The 20407-nt window shown below is 40.4% G+C and overlaps 1 protein-coding gene and 1 long non-coding RNA gene across 3 annotated transcripts; one reads left to right on the top strand and one right to left on the bottom strand.

The window, feature by feature from the left end:
* Positions 1–779: 779 nt before the first annotated feature.
* On the top strand, positions 780–18555 carry LOC145876198 (uncharacterized). Of its 2 annotated transcripts, none has more exons than XR_014391460.1 (2): positions 780–1310; positions 18391–18555. It is a non-coding gene; the product is annotated as an uncharacterized LOC145876198 (long non-coding RNA). The 2 variants fall into 2 exon arrangements; XR_014391459.1 differs by lacking the exon at positions 18391–18555 and adding an exon at positions 16404–17620.
* On the bottom strand, positions 2513–7941 carry LOC145876193 (stonustoxin subunit beta-like). Its single transcript, XM_082971986.1, has 4 exons — positions 7934–7941; positions 7418–7591; positions 7126–7172; positions 2513–6735 (listed from the first exon to the last, which is right to left on the bottom strand). Exons 1-4 carry the CDS (start codon positions 7939–7941, stop codon positions 6071–6073), a joined length of 894 nt encoding a protein of 297 aa, XP_082828112.1. The 3' UTR covers positions 2513–6070.
* Positions 18556–20407: the final 1852 nt, after the last annotated feature.

The raw sequence follows: 20407 nt of genomic DNA, 5'->3' as shown, positions 1-20407 counted from the left end.
CTGAATTATTGCCTCCCATGTTTTCAATACTCCAGCACCCTCCCCTTGGGAGGATAACGACACTGAAATGTTTTATGAGATTAGAGAACACATTGGGTGGGATCTTAGACCATTCCTCCATACAGAATCTCTCCATGTCCTTGATTTATTTAGTCTGTCTTATGGACTGCCCTGTTCAATTCAAACCACAGGTTTTCAATGGAGTTCAAGTCCGAAGACTGAGATGGCCATTAAAAATGTTGATTTTTGTGCCCAATTAACCATTTCTTTGTGGATGTTGATGTGTCTTGCTGGAAGATCCTCTTATGGCCAAGTCTCAGCCTCCTAGCAGAGAGGTAACCAGGTTTTGGGCTAAAATATCCTGGTAGTGGGTAAAGTTTATTTATTTATTTCATACAGTAATTTTAGCTCATCTTTATCAAGGGTATCAATAACTAGGTGCTTATTTTGATATCTAGTTATTTGACTGAATCAGAAATACAGATGTGGAGTAGATGTAGTTTGTTTTAAATTCTCATAAAAATCTGAACTAATCAAACACTTGTTGCTCTTTGTACGTGTTGATATAATATTCATATTTGATGGAGAGGAAAAAAATGTTTCCCTAAACTGCTTTATAATATTATAATTCAATGAAGAATAAAAATAGTTTTCCATCCTCAACTGCGTTTCCTCCCTCCAGACAGCAGATGGCGATATGTGTCTTTCAGGCGATGTTTCTAGTGTGACGTATAATCTAGTGGACGGAACGCTTCTTCAACAACTGCAGCCACCTCGGTAGCTCGCTAGCCGACAAAGTCTGAACATTCAAGTTCTTTAGACACTTTCCTGGTTTAACTGTAACTGTGATTTAAACATACTTATGTGTAAACAACTAGCTACCCCATTTAATTTAATATTTACGTTGTAAGTCAACTAGCTGGCTGGTTAAGTTAGCACTAGCCTAGCTAGCTAACATCCCCGACCATGCGCTCACTAAGCTACTCTCCTCCTGCTAAAGAAGAGGTCTGCTGGACGGAGAAAGAAGCTCTGGGGCTGAACGTTGTCGTGAAAGAGGAGAAGGAAGAGGAGGATGTCACAGTAAAACAAGAAGTAGAGGGTGAGGCTGTTACAGTGAAAGAAGAAGAGAAAGACGTTACAGAGAAAGAAGAGGAAGACGCGTTCAGAGTGAAAGAGGAGGAGGATGTTATTGTGAAAGAAGAGGAGGAAGTGAAAGAAAATGAAGACGAAGGATGAAGGGGGGAGATTAGTCACATTAGAGGAGGACGAAGAAGAGAAGACTGGAGGACTGATTAACACCAGTAAATACAGTGAGTACTATCTAATAAAACAGGGACATTGATCTGATTAACACCAGTAAATACAGTGAGTACTATCTAATAAAACAGGGGCATTGATCTGATTAACACCAGTAAATACAGTGAGTACTATCTAATAAAACAGGGACATTGATCTGATTAACACCAGTAAATACAGTGAGTACTATCTTATAAAACAGGGACATTGATCTGATTAACACCAGTAAATACAGTGAGTACTATCTAATAAAACAGGGACATTGATCTGATTAACACCAGTAAATACAGTGAGTACTATCTAATAAAACAGGGACATTGATCTGATTAACACAAGTAAATACAGTGAGTACTATCTAATAAAACAGGGACATTGATCTGATTAACACCAGTAAATACAGTGAGTACTATCTAATAAAACAGGGACATTGATCTGATTAACACCAGTAAATACAGTGAGTACTATCTTATATAACAGGGACACAAACTGCAGTTGTTGAACTAATGTGTGATTTTTAAAAGGGCATTCTACACTCAAATATGTTTTTGTACTGTATGAATTGTCCATGAAGTCCTCCAGGCATTTTTAAACTTTTCCTGTTGAAAAGTGATATATAAATACAGTAAAGTATAAACACACTAATGGGAAACAAATAAATGTTTTGAGTAAAATAGTGTTTTTTTTAACAACTGCAAACTAGAAGGAGTGAGTGATGTCATAGTAAGGCCTTCAAGGAGTTGGCTTGATGGGAAGTCGTGATGTCATCCAATAGGAGACTGATCTTCATGTGAATATTCATTATTCTTTTTAAAATCCTTCCTGTTCTGTCAAGTTGGTTGTTGATCATTGCTAGAAAGCCGTTTTCAAGTCTTGCATTGACTTTCAAGATGATTTAAGTCCAAACTGTAACTAGGCCACTCAGGAACAGTCAATGTCATCTTGGTAAGCTCCTCCAGTGTAGATTTGGCCTTGTGGTTTAGGTTATTGTCCTGTTAGGACAGTTTTTTGTATTCAGATCTCTGAAATGCTCTCTACCTACGTAACATTTAGTGTCTCCTTATGTTACGCTGGGGAAACAGTTTTCATGGGCACAGAAATCCTAAATCATTTCAGAGTTTGCTAAATCCAATGGTTCTAACCAAGAGTCACCTTAACTTTATTGACAACACCCAAATGGATACTGTCATTAACGTGGTTCTTCAATAATTACACATAATTCTTAATACTGTAGCTGTTTATTTACAGTCACATGTTCAACTATCATCAGCTGATCCACGAAATCATTTTCTGAATGACAGTCACATGACAAACATCACGACATGCAACAACAACCAAAGTGCTTCTTCATTCATTACTCTGGTAAAGACAGTTATGCCGTGCTCCACGTTGGATCCAACATCCCAAACAAATCGATGTTTATAATGTGTTACTGTCTGGCTGATTTACAGTAGGGTCTCATTACTCTGTTTGTGCACAGAGATACACTCCACGTTGGATCCAACATCCCTACTTTGCTCATAATGTGTAGAGAACTGTTCCTTGATGGATAGGCTATTGTTCAACACACAGAGCTATTTTCCTTTATTCAGGACATTTAGAATGACAACACATTACAGAGTAGCCTAGTGGGATTATTCACAAAATTATCTGGTGATCAGGTTATGAAACGTCACGACAGACATTTTAGTGTCCATGTTTCACCTGAAATATTAAATGATTTATAGTCCTACGTCTATGTCGTTGTTAGATAAAGTTATGGGTCCTACAGTAGGTCTATGTTATTGTTAGGTGAAGTTATGGGCCAATTTGTTAAACACTTAGTGTACAAACCCTCATTGTCAGGCTGATGTTAAAGCTAGCCAAAGAGCATTTTACTGGTTGAAGTGTTTTTTAAGTGTAAAGCAGTTGATTTGCGACAATAACGCAAACATATTAAGCAGGAGGTTCAAACGAGCTTTACAATTATAATCCAAAAGTAATGTTAAATGCACTCATATGCAACCTGTAAATGGAGGCTATTTTTGCTGTCAGCCTATGAGAACTCTCCTGAGTTTTCCCCCACAGTGCTGAATTAGTGAATAGACAGAACTTAATGTGAGTTTACTTGAGTAGCACTCCTGATCTTGTCCTGATAGTGCGCTGTAATATTCAGAATACATTGTGAAAAACGATCATCTTCGCTCACCATTTTTGCTCCAGGCAGATATACTACATCCATAACTAGTGGTTTCCTCATTACCAGATATCCTACATCCATAACTAGTGGTTTCCTCATTACCAGATATACTACATCCATAACTAGTGGTTTCCTCATTACCAGATATACTACATCCATAACTAGTGGTTTCCTCATTACCAGATATACTACATCCATAACTAGTGGTTTCCTCATTACCAGATATACTACATCCATAACTAGTGGTTTCCTCATTACCAGATATACTACATCCATAACTAGTGGTTTCCTCATGACCAGATATACTACATCCATAACTAGTGGTTTTCTCATTACCAGATATACTACATCCATAACTAGTGGTTTCTTCATTACCAGATATACTACATCCATAACTAGTGGTTTCCTCATTACCAAATATACTACATCCATAACTAGTGGTTTCCTCATTAGCAGATATACTACATCCATAACTAGTGGTTTCCTCATTAGCAGATATACTACATCCATAACTAGTGGTTTCCTCATTAGCAGATATACTACATCCATAACTAGTGGTTTCCTCATTAGAATGGAGGAGTTTCTACAACCAAATTGCGTGTGCATCGCTGCAATTTTAGCAAACACAGAAAGGGGCCTATATTGGAGGCCAAAGGTCATCTGGCACACTGCTTAGGTCTTGACTGTCTTGTCAAATGTTGTACAACTTCATGGGTACTCTCTGGTCATCCCTTTTTACCTCAAATAAACAGTGGATTTCTGTATATATATACAGTGTGTATGTATGTATGTATATATATACAGTGTGTATGTATGTATGTATGTACACGTATGTATATATATACAGTGTGTATGTATGTATGTATGTACGTGTATGTATATATATACAGTGTGTATGTATGTATGTACGTGTATGTATATATATACAGTGTGTATGTATGTATGTACGTGTATGTATGTATGTACGTGTATGTATATATATACAGTGTGTATGTATGTATGTACGTGTATGTATATATATACAGTGTGTATGTATGTATGTACGTGTATATATATATACAGTGTGTATGTATGTATGTACGTGTATATATATACAGTGTGTATGTATGTATGTGTATATATATACAGTGTGTATGTATGTATGTGTATATATATACAGTGTGTATGTATGTATGTACGTGTATATATATACAGTGTGTATGTATGTATGTACGTGTATATATATACAGTGTGTATGTATGTATGTACGTGTATATATATACAGTGTGTATGTACGTGTATATATATACAGTGTGTATGTATGTATGTACGTGTATATATACAGTGTGTATGTATGTATGTACGTGTATCAGATTACATGGAGAGGGGGGACCTGATCCTAGACCATAATGAATCAGATTACATGGAGAGGAGGGACCTGATCCTAGATCATAATGAATCAGATTAAATGGAGAGGGGGGACCTGATCCTAGATCATAATGAATCAGATTAAATGGAGAGGGGGGACCTGATCCTAGATCATAATGAATCAGATTACATGGAGAGGGGGGACCTGATCCTAGATCATAATGAATCAGATTACATGGAGAGGGGGGACCTGATCCTAGATCATAATGAATCAGATTACATGGAGAGGGGGGACCTGATCCTAGATCATAATGAATCAGATTACATGGAGAGGGGGGGACCTGATCCTAGATCATAATGAATCAGATTACATGGAGAGGGGGGACCTGATCCTATATCATAATGAATCAGATTACATGGAGAGGGGGACCTGTCCAGTGCGTGTGTGTGTCCAGTGTCTGTGTCAAGTGTGTGTGTGTGTGTCCAGAGTGTGTGTGTGTCCAGTGTGTGTGAGTATGTGCCCAGTGTGTGTGTGTGTTCAGTGTGTGTGTGTGTGTTCAGTGTGTGTGTGTGTTCAGTGTGTGTGTGTTCAGTGTGTGTGTGTGTGTATATGTGTGTGTCCAGTTTGTGTCCAGTGTGTGTGTGTGTCCAGTGTGTGTGTGTGTCCTGTGTGTGTGTGTGTGAGTGTGTGTGTCCAAAATGTGTGTGTGTGTCCAGTGTCTGTGTCAAGTGTGTGTGTGTATGTCCAGAGTGTGTGTGTGTGTGTGTGTGTGTGAGTATGTGCCCAGTGTTTGTGTGTGTGTTCAGTGTGTGTGTGTGTTGAGTGTATGTTTATGTGTGTGTCCAGTTTGTGTCCAGTGTGTGTGTGTGTGTGTCCAGAATGTCTGTGAGTGTGTGTGCATTTTGTGTCCAGTGTGTGTGTGTCCAATTTGTTTCCAGTGTGTGTGTGTGTGTGTTGAGTGTGTGTATATCCAGTGTGTGTGTGTGTGTCCTGTGTGTATGTTCAGTGTGTGTGTGTGTCCAGTGTGTGTGTGTGTGTCCAGTGTGTTGGTGTGTGTGTGTGTGTCCTGTGTGTGTGTGTGTGTGTGTCCAGTGTGTGTGTGTGTGTCTGTGTCCAGTGTGTGTGTGTGTCTGTGTCCAGTGTGTGCGTGTGTCTGTGTCCAGTGTGTGCGTGTGTCCAGTTTGTGTGTGTGTGTGTGTGTGTGTGTGTGTGTGTGTGTGTGTGTGTGTGTGTGTGTGTGTGTCCAGTTATTATTTCAGGGACACTGAGGATTCATAATCAACCCCAAACCCTGGATAGAGGGGCTCAGTGAATGTGGAGGTGAATGTGATCAGGTGGGTCAGTGTGTCAGAGGAGGCTCTATAGAAGGACAGAGTGCCGGCTGACCAGTCCAGATACACTCCTACTCTGTGGGAGCTGGAGGAGGGGACGTCTATGGTAGTGGAGTTATTATTATACCAGCTGGAGGAGGGGACGTCTATGGTAGTGGAGTTATTATTATACCAGCTGGAGGAGGGGACGTCTATGGTAGTGGAGTTATTATTATACCAGCTGGAGGAGGGGACGTCTATGGTAGTGGAGTTATTATTATGACAGGCAGAGTAACTGTTGTCATCGCAGAACAGACACCAGGACTTGTCATTGTATCCAATACAACAGTCCTTAATCCCTCCTCTCCTGCTGATTCCTTTATATGTCACTCCTATACCAGCCCCCATTATCCCACTCCACTCTACCTCCCAGTAACAGCGCCCAGTCAGACCCTCTCTACACAGCACCTGTCTATAGTCCTCAAATCTCTCTGGGTGATCAGGATACGGCTGCTTCTCTCTCCTCCATGTCACCTTTCTGTTCTCCTCAGACAGAGAGAGGCGTCTGTTTACTGTGTTTGGGTCCAGTGTGAGATCACAGACATCTGATGGATGAAACCAGACACAATATTAGAAATCATCATCATTCACATTAGAATGTTAACTCACTTTTCACTAATTCATTTAAATGTAGATGTTTCTAGGTATCAAAAGGAGAAGTTAAGGTAACTTGAGACTTGTTGAATGATCATATGTTATACTGTATGGTAATATAAAACACACTTATTCACATTAATTACACACACACACACACACACACACACACACACACACACACACATCAACTCTTTGTAAACGTTGGTGTCCCTGATTTCTGCTTCTGTAGAACTACAGCTGATATTTAATATGACCAAGTCAGTAATGATGGTGGTCTTTGACTTAACTTGAATTAAGACTTATTCTTAGTCATATTCTTCACAGCAGTCAACACTCACATTTTCTAAGTCCAGGTTTCATTCTGTTCTCTCCACCATGTTCCACACTGTAGCGGTAAGCAGAAGAACAGACAGTCATTGAGGGATACACCTGAACTAACACACACACACACACACACACACACACACACACACACACACACACACACACACACACACACACACACACACACACACACACACACACACACAGCATATAGCTTTGTCCAAGTGGTGGTCAGAATGTTTGTATTAACTAGCCTGAAAAGTCAAACATGTCTGATATGAACATTGACATAAACCCTCCACATACTTGAGTTTCTCCAGTCTGCAGTGTGGATCCTCCAGTCCAGCAGAGAGCAGTCTGACTCCTGAGTCTCCTGGGTGATTGTAGCTCAGGTCCAGCTCTCTCAGGTGTGAGGGGTTTGACCTCAGAGCTGAGACCAGAGAAGCACAGCCTTCCTCTGTGACTAGACAGCCTGACAGCCTGCAAAGAGTCAAATCATGTTAAAACCACACTGATATTCTTTGGTGGTGAAAATAGTGGCAGTATATTTCTTCAACATATTCAGATATATCAGTGTCCTGAAACCTTCCATATCTATTCAGAAATGAATGTATCATATTATAAATTACAAATTATCAATGTGTTACCTGCAGATAGAAACATATATAGTACAAATATTTGAGTAGACTGACCAGACCAGTTTAAAAGCAGTATCAGTCAAAAGACAGACAGTGAGGTATCAGATTTAGATTGTATTGAGTATACAGTCCACACCATATCTATTTTGACAGTGAAGATAACAATTTAAATGTGGTTCTAAACTCTAACATTTTGGATTTCAGATCAAATGTTTCATATGAGGTGACAGTATATAATGTCACCTTTTATTTGAGGATATTTTCATACATATCTGTTTCATTATTTAGAAAAATGAAAGCACTTTATGTATCTAGTCCCCCTATTTAAAGAAGTCATATGTTTTCTGACCAATTCACTCATAGTGGCTTAAAGTAGTCACAAGTTGAGTATTTGATCCGATATTCCTTGAACGCAGCGACTACATCAAGCTTGTGACTCAAACTCGTTGATTGATTTTTCAGTTTGTTTTGGTTGTGTTTTGGGTTGTGTTTTGCCCAATATTAAAATGGTGGATGGTGTAACGTCTGCTTCCAGCTCACACTCTCAAACACGTAGATCCCCCTGAACGCAGCTCACTCTCCAGATCCCAGTCACCTGAATTCTGATCACCTGTTCACACACCTGTATGTCATTATCAAACTCTATTTAGTTCAGTTCTTTGCACCCCCATCATTGTGATGTAATGTTTGATTTGCGACACACGGCTATTCGGAGCGCTGAGTTTCCTTTAATTTACTCCTCCCGTGTATGATAGTTTTTGCCTGCCTCCCTGCCTCCCTAACGACGCCTTTTGCCTATTCCCTGCCTGTACCTTAGCCCATTGGATTTCCTGTTATCAACCTATTCCCTGCCTGTACCTTAGCCCATTGGATTTCCTGTTATCAACCTATTCCCTGCCTGTACCTTAGCCTATTGGATTTCCTGTTATCAACCTATTCCCTGCCTGTACCTTAGCCCATTGGATTTCCTGTTATCAACCTATTCCCTGCCTGTACCTTAGCCCATTGGATTTCCTGTTATCAACCTATTCCCTGCCTGTACCTTAGCCCATTGGATTTCCTGTTATCAACCTATTCCCTGCCTGTACCTTAGCCCATTGGATTTCCTGTTATCAACCTATTCCCTGCCTGTACCTTAGCCCATTGGATTTCCTGTTATCAACCTATTCCCTGCCTGTACCTTAGCCCATTGGATTTCCTGTTATCAACCTATTCCCTGCCTGTACCTTAGCCCATTGGATTTCCTGTTATCAACCTATTCCCTGCCTGTACCTTAGCCCATTGGATTTCCTGTTATCAACCTATTCCCTGCCTGTACCTTAGCCCATTGGATTTCCTGTTATCAACCTATTCCCTGCCTGTACCTTAGCCCATTGGATTTCCTGTTATCAACCTATTGCCTGATCTCCCGGACCACGGCCTTTTCCCTGCCTGTTGCATTTTTGGACCCTTTTTGATCTTCTGCCTGCCCCTGGACCTGTGGTCCTTTACAATAAACACCTGCTGAGCCCTGGACCTGTGGTCCTTTACAATAAACACCTGCTGAGCCCTGCACTTGAAACCAGCTCTCTGTCTCCCATCGTGTTCATTACAGATGGTGACTGGAGTCATTTTATTTATAAGTGAGTAGATAACATGTTTCTAAACACTACTAAAAGCATCCTGATGATGCCATGATTAAGAAAAATCATGAATGAATCATGAATAATAGTGAGAAAGTTACAAAGCTACAACAAAACATGCTAACCTCTCACCATTACCAATAACAGAGGCTACAACAAAACATGCTAACCTCTCACCATTACCAATAACAGAGGATACAACAAAACATGCTAACCTCTCACCATTACCAATAACAGAGACTACAACAAAACATGCTAACCCCTCACCATTACCAATAACAGAGGCTACAACAAAACATGCTAACCTCTCACCATTACCAATAACAGAGGCTACAACAAAACATGCTAACCTCTCACCATTACCAATAACAGAGGCTACAACAAAACATGCTAACCTCTCACCATTACCAATAACAGAGGATACAACAAAACATGCTAACCTCTCACCATTACCAATAACAGAGGCTACAATAAAACATGCTAACCTCTCACCATTACCAATAACAGAGGCTACAACAAAACATGCTAACCTCTCACCATTACCAATAACAGAGACTACAACAAAACATGCTAACCTCTCACCATTACCAATAACAGAGGATACAACAAAACATGCTAACCTCTCACCATTACCAATAACAGAGGCTACAAGAAAACATGCTAACCTCTCACCATTACCAATAACAGAGGATACAACACAACATGCTAACCTCTCACCGTTACCAATAACAGAGGCTACAACAAAACATGCTAACCTCTCACCATAACCAATAACAGAGGCTACAACAAAACAGGCTAACCTCTCACCATTACCAATAACAGAGGCTACAACAAAACATGCTAACCTCTCACCATTACCAATAACAGAGGCTACAACAACACATGCTAACCTCTCACCATTACCAATAACAGAGGCTACAACAACACATGCTAACCTCTCACCATTACCAATAACAGAGACTACAACAAAACATGCTAACCTCTCACCATCACCAATAACAGAGGCTCATTCCTCATTATTCACAATTAATTCCTGATTATTCATAATCATGGTAGCATCCACATGAATGTAGAAGTGTTCAGAAACATCTATTCTTACTGACAATACAAGTGAAGTGACTCCAAAATGACAGGACATTATTCACCATTCAGTTTCTATTAGGAAAAACATCATCCAAAACACAACCAAGACAAACTGTAAATGAATTCAACAAGTTAGTAGAATCACAGGCTTGATGTAATCACTGCAGGCATGGAATATGGGACTAAATACTAAACTTATGATTAAATAAATTTGTCCAAATAATTAAGACTTCTTCAAATGGGAGAACTAAACTCAGCAATAAAAGAAACGTCCTCTCACTGTCATTTGCGTTTATTTTCAGAAAACTTAACATGTGTAAATATTTGTATGAACATAACAAGATTCAACAACTGAGACATAAACTGAACAAGTTCCACAGACATGTGACTAACAGAAATGGAATAATGTGTCCCTGAACAAAGGGGGGGGGTCAAAATCAAAAGTAACAGTCAGTATCTGGTGTGGCCACCAGCTGCATCAAGAACTGCAGTGCATCTCTTCCTCATGGACTGCACCAGATTTGCCAGTTCTTGATGTGAGATTACCCCACTCTTCCACCAAGGCACCTGCAAGTTCCTGGACATTTCTGGGGGGAATGGCCCTAGCCCTCACCCTCCGATCCAACAGGTCCCAGATGTGCTCAATGGGACTGAGATTTCGGGCTCTTCGCTGGCCATGGCAGAACACTGACATTCCTGTCTTGCAGGAAATCACGCACAGAACATGCTGTATGGCTGGTGGCATTGTCATGCTGGAGGGTCATGTCAGGATGAGCCTGCAGGAAGGGTACCACATGAGAGAGGAGGATGTCTTCCCTGTAACGCACAGCATTGAGATTGCCTGCAATGACATCAAGCTCAGTCCGATGATGCTGTGACACACTGCCCCAGACCATGACGGACCCTCCACCTCCAAATCAATCCCGCTCCAGAGTACAGGCCTCGGTGTAACGCTCATTCCTTCGACGATAAACGCGAATCCGACCCTCACCCCTGGTGAGCCAAAACCTCGACTCGTCAGTGAAGAGCACTTTTTGACAGTCCTGTCTGGTCCAGCAACGGTGGGTTTGTGCCCATAGGCGACGTTGTTGCCGGTGATGTCTGGTGAGGACCTGCCTTACAACAGGCCTACAAGCCCTCAGCCCAGCCTCTCTCAGCCTATTGAGGACAGTCTGAGCACTGATGGAGGGATTGTGCATTCCTGGTGTAACTCGGGCAGTTGTTGCCATCCTGTACCTGTCCCGCAGGTGTGATGTTCAGATGTACCGATCCTGCGCAGGTGTTGTTACACATGGTCTGCCACTGTGAGGACGAACAGCTGTCCGTCCTGTCTCCCTGTAGCGCTGTCTTAGGCGTCTCATAGTACGGACATTGCAATTTATTGCCCTGGCCACATTTGCAGTCCTCATGCCTCCTTGCAGCATGCCTAATGCACGTTCACACAGATGAGCAGGGACTCTAGGCATCTTTCTTTGGGTGTTTTTCAGAGTCAGTAGAAAGGCCTCTTTAGTGTCCTAAGTTATCATAACTGTGACCTTCATTGCCTACCATCTGTAAGCTGTTAGTGTCTTAATGACCGTTCCACAGGTGCATGTTCATTAATTGTTTATGGTTCATTGAACAAGCATGGGGAAACAGTGCTTAAACCCTTTACAATGAAGATCTGTGAAGTTATTTTGATTTTTACGAATTATCTTTGAAAGACAGGGTCCTGAAAAAGGGATGTTTCTTTTTTTGCTGAGTTTAGATGCCGAAAGTGCTTTCATATCTAAAACGGTAAAAAATACAGTCTTGGCCAAAAGTTTTGAGAATGACACAAATATTAATTTTCACAAAGTCTGCTGCCTCAGTTTGTATGATGCCAATTTGCGTATACTCGAGAATGTTATGAAGAGTGATCAGATCAATTGCAAATAATTGCCAAGTTCCTCTTTGCCATGCAAATGAACTGAATCCCCCAAAAACATTGCCACAAAAGGACCAGCTGACATCATGTCAGTGATTCTCTCGGTAACACAGGTGTGAGTGTTGACGAGGACAAGGCTGGAGATCACTCTGTCATGCTGATTGAGTTCGAATAACAGACTGGAAGCTTCAAAAGGAGGGTGGTGCTTGGAATCATTGTTCTCCCTCTGTCAACCATGGTTACCTGCAAGGAAACACGTGTCGTCATCATTGCTTTGCACAAAAAGGGCTTCACAGGCAAGGATATTGCTACCAGTAAGATTGCACCTAAATCAACCATTTATTGGATCATCAAGAACTTCAAGGAGAGCGGTTCAATTGTTGTGAAGAAGGCTTCAGGGCGCCCAAGAAAGTCCAGCAAACGCCAGGACCGTCTCCTAAAGTTGATTCAGCTGCGGGATCGGGGCACCACCAGTACAGAGCTTGCTCAGGAATGGCAGCAGGCAGGTGTGAGTTTTTCGGAGGATGGCCTGGTGTCAAGAAGGGCAGCAAAGAAGCCACTTCTCTCCAGGAAAAACATCAGGGACAGACTGATATTCTGAAAAAGGTACAGGGATTGGATTGCTGAGGACTGGGGTAAAGTCATTTTCTCTGATGAATCCCCTTTCCGATTGTTTGGGGCATCCGGAAAAAAGCTTGTCCGGAGAAGGCAAGGTGAGCGCTACCATCAGTCCTGTGTCATGCCAACAGTAAAGCATCCTGAGACCATTCATGTGTGGGGTTGCTTCTCAGCCAAGGGAGTGGGCTCACTCACAATTTTGCCTAAGAACACAGCCATGAATAAAGAATGGTACCAACACATCCTCCGAGAGCAACTTCTCCCAACCAGTCAGGAACAGTTTGGTGACGAACAATGCCTTTTCCAGCATGATGGAGCACCTTGCCATAAGGCAAAAGTGATAACTAAGTGGCTCTGGGAACAAAACATCGATATTTTGGGTCCATGGCCAGGAAACTCCCCAGACCTTAATCCCATTGAGAACTTGTGGTCAATCCTCAAGAGGCAGGTGGACAAACAAAAACCCACAAATTCTGACAAACTCCAAGCATTGATTATGCAAGAATGGGCTGCCATCAGTCAGGATGTGGCCCAGAAGTTAATTGACAGCATGCCAGGGCAGATTGCAGAGGTCTTGAAAAAGAAGGGTCAGCACTGCAAATATTGACTCATTGCTTCAACTTCATGTGATTGTCAATAAAAGCCTTTGACACTTATGAAATGCTTGTAATTATACTTCAGTATTCCATAGTAACATCTGACAAAAATATCTAAAGACACTGAAGCAGTAGACTTGTGAAAATTAATATTTGTGTCATTCTCAAAACTTTTGGCCACGACTGTATATGTATGAATACCTTTAAATAAAAGGTGACATTCTGTACTGTCACCTAATATGAAACATTCGATCTCAAATCCAAAATGCTGGAGCATAGCACCACATTTAAAACTGTAAGCTTCACTGTCCAAACATATATGGTGTGGACTATGTGTGTCTGGTAAACACATGTGGATCTGGTGAACAGTTATCACTTGTTGACCAACTACAGGAATACTGACCTCAGAGTCTCCAGTTTACAGTGGGGATTCCCCAGTCCAGCAGAGAGCAGCTTCACTCCTGAATCCTTCAGGTCATTGTTACTCAGGTCCAGCTCTCTCAGGTGTGAGGGGTTTGACCTCAGAGCTGAGACCAGAGAAGCACAGCCTTCCTCTGTGACTCCACAGCCTGACAGCCTGCAAAGAGTCAAATCATATTAAAATCACACTGCTATGCTTTGGTGGTGAAAATAGAAGCAGTATATTTTTATTAACATATTCAGATACATCAGTCTCCTGAAACCTGCCATATATATTCATAAATTAATGTATCATTATTAGAAATGACAAATTATCAAAGTTTTGCCTGCAGATAGAAACATGTATAATACAAATATTTGAGTAGACTGACCAGACCAGTTTAAAAGCAGTATCAGTCAAAAGACAGACAGTGAGGTATCAGATTTAGATTGTATTGAGTATACAGTCCACACCATATCTATTTCGACAGTGAAGATAACATTTTAAATGTGGTTCTAAACTCTAACATTTTGGATTTCAGATCAAATGTTTCATGTGAGGTGACAGTATATAATGTCACCTTTTATTTGAGGATATTTTAATTCATATCTGTTTCACCATTTAGACAAATAAAAGCACTTTATGTATCTAGTCCCCCCATTTGAAGAAGTCATAAGTATTCTGACCAAATCACTCATAGTGTATTAAAATAGTCAAACGTTTAGTATTTGGTCCCATATTCCTTTAATGCAACAACTACATCAAGCTTGTGACTCAAAGTCGTGTGTTGCATTTGCAGTTTGTTTTGGTTGTGTTTTGGGTTATGTTTTGCACAATATTAAAATGGTGGATGTTTTCTGTCTAAGTGAGAAGATACATGCTGGAGCATAGCACCAAATTTAAAACTTTAAGCTTCACTGTCCAAACACATATGGTGTGGACTATGTGTGTCTGGTAAACACATGTGGATCTGGTGAACAGTTATCACTTGTTGACCAACTACAGGAATACTGACCTCAGAGTCTCCAGTTTACAGTGGGGTTTCCCCAGTCCAGCAGAGAGCAGCTTCACTCCTGAATCCTTCAGGTCATTGTTACTCAGGTCCAGCTCTCTCAGGTGTGAGGGGTTTGACTCCAGAGCTGAGACCAGAGAAGCACAGCCTTCCTCTGTGACTAGACAGCCTGACAGCCTGCAAAGAGTCAAATCATATTAAAACCACACTGATATTCTTTGGTGGTGAAAATAGTGGCAGTATATTTCTTCAACATATTCAGATATATCAGTGTCCTGAAACCTTCCATATCTATTCAGAAATTAATGTATCATATTATAAATTACAAATTATCAACGTTTTGCCTGCAGATAGAAACATGTATAGTACAAATATTTGAGTAGACTGACCAGACCAGTTTAAAAGCAGTATCAGTCAAAAGACAGACAGTGAGGTATCAGATTTAGATTGTATTGAGTATACAGTCCACACCATATCTATTTTGACAGTGAAGATAACATTTTAAATGTGGCTCTATACTCCAACATTTTGGATTTGAGATCAAATGTTTCATTTGAGGTGACAGTATAAAATGTCACCTTTTATTTGAGGATATTTTCATACATATCTGTTTCACGTTTAAAAATGAAAGCACTTTATGTATCTAGTCCCCCTATTTGAAGAAGTCCTAAGTATTTTGACCAATTCACTCATAGTGTATTAAAGTAGTCAAAAGATTAGTGTTTGGTTGTAAACTAGTTGGTTGCATTTGCAGTTTGTTTTGGTTGTGTTTTGCCCAATAATAAAATGGTGGATGATGACTGGATAATTTTCTGTCTAAGTGAGTAGATAACATGTTTCTAAACACTAAATTAATCCTGATGATAACATGATTAATACAAATCATGAATGAATCATCAATAATAATGAGAGAGAAAGTTACAGAGTCTACAACAGAACATGCTAACCTCTCACCATTACCAATAACAGAGGCTACAACAAAACATGCTAACCTCTCACCATTACCAATAACAGAGACTACAACAAAACATGCTAACCTCTCACCATTACCAATAACAGAGGGGGTTTGATCTTTGTTAGTAGAATCACAAGCCTCACTGCAGGTGTCAGGAATCCCGCTTCCTGAGTCTGTTTCTGCCTGAGCTGACTGTTTTCTGTTTGGAGTCTAAGGTTTCTGAACGCACCCTGTCTGGTTGCCAGGCGACGAAGTTAGGCGGGAGATCTAGTGATTACCCTACACCTGCATCTCATCAACCTTCTGCACACCTGGTCCTGATCATCACCTCTTCATAAGCCCTGAGCTGACATCCATTCCCTGCTGGATCGTTAGCAACGAACAGCCTCATGTTTCCTGAGCTAGCCTTGTTGTTTTGTTCTTGTTACTGGTTACTCCCCCCCCCGTTTCCTCTGTCTACAGTCATCCTCCCGGAACATTCAACTCCCTTGACTGGCCGTCGGTGGATACAGTGACGTCATTGAATCCACCCATCTACTCTCATCAACTCACCTCCGCTGCCGCTCCGTCTCCTGGATCACTCAAATTACACATCAAGACTACCAATAAATACTCACCTTGTCCTGGTCTGCTTCTGGGTTCTGTCTTAGAGAAACGTGACAGCAGGCATGGAATATGGGACAACATGCTAAACTTATGACTACTTTAATACACTATAAGTAATATGTCCGAATAATTACGACTTTTTCAAATGGGAGAACTACATGCATAAAGTACTTTCATATCTGATAATACTGACCTCAGAGTCTCCAGTTTACAGTGGGGATTCCCTAGTCCAACAGAGAGCAGCTTCACGCCTGAATCCTTCAGGTCATTGTTACTCAGGTCCAGCTCTCTCAGGTGTGAGGGGTTTGAACTGAAAACTGAGGCCAGAGAATCACAGGCTTCCTCTGTGACTAGACAGCCTGACAGCCTGCAAGAGTCAAATCATATTAAAACCACACTGCTATTCTTTGGTGGTGAAAATAGTAGCAGTATAATTTTTCAACATATGAAACCTTCCATATCTATTCGTAAATGAATGTATCATTAAAAATGACAAATGATCAAAGTATTGCCTGCCGATAGAAACATGTATAGTACAAATATTTGAGTAGACTGACCAGACCAGTTTAAAAGCAGTATCAGTCAAAAGACAGACAGTGAGGTATCAGATTTAGATTGTATTGAGTATACAGTCCACACCATATCTATTTCGACAGTGAAGATAACAATTTAAATGTGGCTCTAAACTCCAACATTTTGGATTTCAGATCAAATGTTTCATATGAGGTGACAGTATATAATGTCACCTTTTATTTGAGGATATTTTCATACATATCTGTTTCACCATTTAGAAAAATGAAAGCACTTCATGTATCTAGTCCCCCTATTTAAAAAAGTCATATGTTTTCTGACCAATTCACTCATAGTGTATTAAATTAGTCAAAAGTTTATTATTTGGTCCCATATTCTTTGACTGCAATGACTACATCAAGCCTGTGACTACCATGATTGAGAAAGATCATGAATAATAATGAGTGAGAGAGTTACAGAGGCTACAACAAAACATGCTAACCTCTCACCATTACCAATTACAGAGGCTACAACAAAACATGCTAACCTCCCACCATTACCAATAACAGAGGCTACAACAAAACATGCTAACCTCTCACCATTACCAATAACAGAGACTACAACAAAACATGCTAACCTCTCACCATTACCAATTACAGAGGCTACAACAAAACATGCTAACCTCCCACCATTACCAATAACAGAGGTTACAACAAAACATGCTAACCTCTCACCATTACCAATAACAGAGGCTACAACAACACATGCTAACCTCTCACCATTACCAATAACAGAGACTACAACAAAACATGCTAACCTCTCACCATTACCAATAACAGAGACTACAACAAAACATGCTAACCTCTCACCATTACCAATAACAGAGGCTACAACAAAACATGCTAACCTCTCACCATTACCAATAACAGAGGCTACAACAAAACATGCTAACCTCTCACCATTACCAATAACAGAGGGGGTTTGATCTTTGTTAGTAGAATCACAAGCCTCACTGCAGGTGTCAGGAATCCCGCTTCCTGAGTCTGTTTCTGCCTGAGCTGACTGTTTTCTGTTTGGAGTCTAAGGGTGCGTTCAGAAACCTATCTGGTTGCCAGGCGACGAAGTTAGGCGGGAGATCTAGTGATTACCCTACACCTGCATCTCATCAACCTTCTGCACACCTGGTCCTGATCATCACCTCTTCATAAGCCCTGAGCTGACATCCATTCCCTGCTGGATCGTTAGCAACGAACAGCCTCATGTTTCCTGAGCTAGCCTTGTTGTTTTGTTCTTGTTACTGGTTACTCCCCCCCCCCGTTTACTCTGTCTACAGTCATCCTCCCGGAACATTCAACTCCCTTGCCTGGCCGTCGGTGGATACAGTGACGTCATTGAATCCACCCATCTACTCTCATCAACTCACCTCCGCTGCCGCTCCGTCTCCTGGATCACTCAAATTACACATCAAGACTACCAATAAATACTCACCTTCATTTTACTCACCTGGTCTGCTTCTGCGTTCTGTCTTAGAGAAAAGTGACAGCAGGCATGGAATATGGGACAACATGCTAAACTTATGACTACTTTAATACACTATAAGTAATATGTCCGAATAATTACGACTTTTTCAAATGGGAGAACTACATGCATAAAGTACTTTCATATCTGATAATACTTACTTCAGAGTCTCCAGTTTACAGTGGGGATTCCCTAGTCCAGCAGAGAGCAGCTTCACGCCTGAATCCTTCAGGTCATTGTTACTCAGGTCCAGCTCTCTCAGGTGTGAGGGGTTTAACCTCAGAGCTGAGACCAGAGAATCACAGCCTTCCTCTGTGACTAGACAGCCTGACAGCCTGCAAAGAGTCAAATCATATTAAAATCACACTGCTATTCTTTGGTGGTGAAAATAGTAGCAGTATATTTTTTCAACATATTTAGATATATCAGTGTCCTGAAACCTTCCATATCTATTCGTAAATTAAAGTATCATATTATAAATTACAAATTATCAAAGTTTTGCCTGCAGATAGAAACATGTATAGTACAAATATTTGAGTAGACTGACCAGACCAGTTTAAAAGCAGTATCAGTCAAAAGACAGACAGTGAGGTATCAGATTTAGATTGTATTGAGTATACAGTCCACACCATATCTATTTCGACAGTGAAGATAACATTTTAAATGTGGCTCTAAACTCCAACATTTTGGATTTCAGATCAAATGTTTCATATGAGGTGACAGTATATAATGTCACCTTTTATTTGAGGATATTTTCATACATATCTGTTTCACCATTTAGAAAAATGAAAGCACTTCATGTATCTAGTCCCCCTATTTAAAAAAGTCATATGTTTTCTGACCAATTCACTCATAGTGTATTAAATTAGTCAAAAGTTTATTATTTGGTCCCATATTCTTTGACTGCAATGACTACATCAAGCCTGTGACTACCATGATTGAGAAAGATCATGAATAATAATGAGTGAGAGAGTTACAGAGGCTACAACAAAACATGCTAACCTCTCACCATTACCAATAACAGAGACTACAACAAAACATGCTAACCTCTCACCATTACCAATTACAGAGGCTACAACAAAAACATGCTAACCTCTCACCATTACCAATAACAGAGGCCACAACAAAACATGCTAACCTCTCACCATTACCAATAACAGAGGCCACAACAAAACATGCTAACCTCTCACCATCACCAATAACAGAGGATACAACAAAACATGCTAACCTCTCACCATTACCAATAACAGAGGCTACAACAAAAACATGCTAACCTCTCACCATTACCAATAACAGAGGCTACAACAAAACATGCTAACCTCTCACCATTACCAATAACAGAGGCTACAACAAAACATGCTAACCTCTCATCATTACCAATTTATTTATTTATTTCACCTTTATTTAACCAGGTAGGCAAGTTGAGAACAAGTTCTCATTTACAATTACGACCTGGCCAAGATAAAGCAAAGCAGTTCGACACATATAACAACACAGAGTAACACATGGAGTTAAACAAATGTAACCCTCTCACTAGGCTTGAATATGACTCTCACAATATTAACATATGTAGAGTATCTCAGCAGCATGGGATGTTAGGTGAGAAGGACATCTCCAATAAGAATTCCTATTGTAAACTATCTAGGGTTATGACAATAGGGTATTAACTTCAGATGAAATGATTATAGGTTTCTGTTATTGAATCAGGATAAACCATCCCATGCATTAAATTAAAACAATTAATGACTCCACCAAGGCAACATACATAATGTTCCATATGTGTATTAAAACATTTTCAAACACAAATACATGTTCAGACACAACATCAAAAT

Source organism: Salmo salar, unplaced genomic scaffold (assembly GCF_965601325.2).
Source record: "Salmo salar unplaced genomic scaffold, fSalSal1 ptg000472l, whole genome shotgun sequence".
NCBI classification, from domain to species: Eukaryota; Metazoa; Chordata; class Actinopteri; order Salmoniformes; family Salmonidae; genus Salmo; species Salmo salar.
Note: the sequence above shows the minus strand (reverse complement) of the source record. Positions and strands in the feature narration are given on the sequence as shown.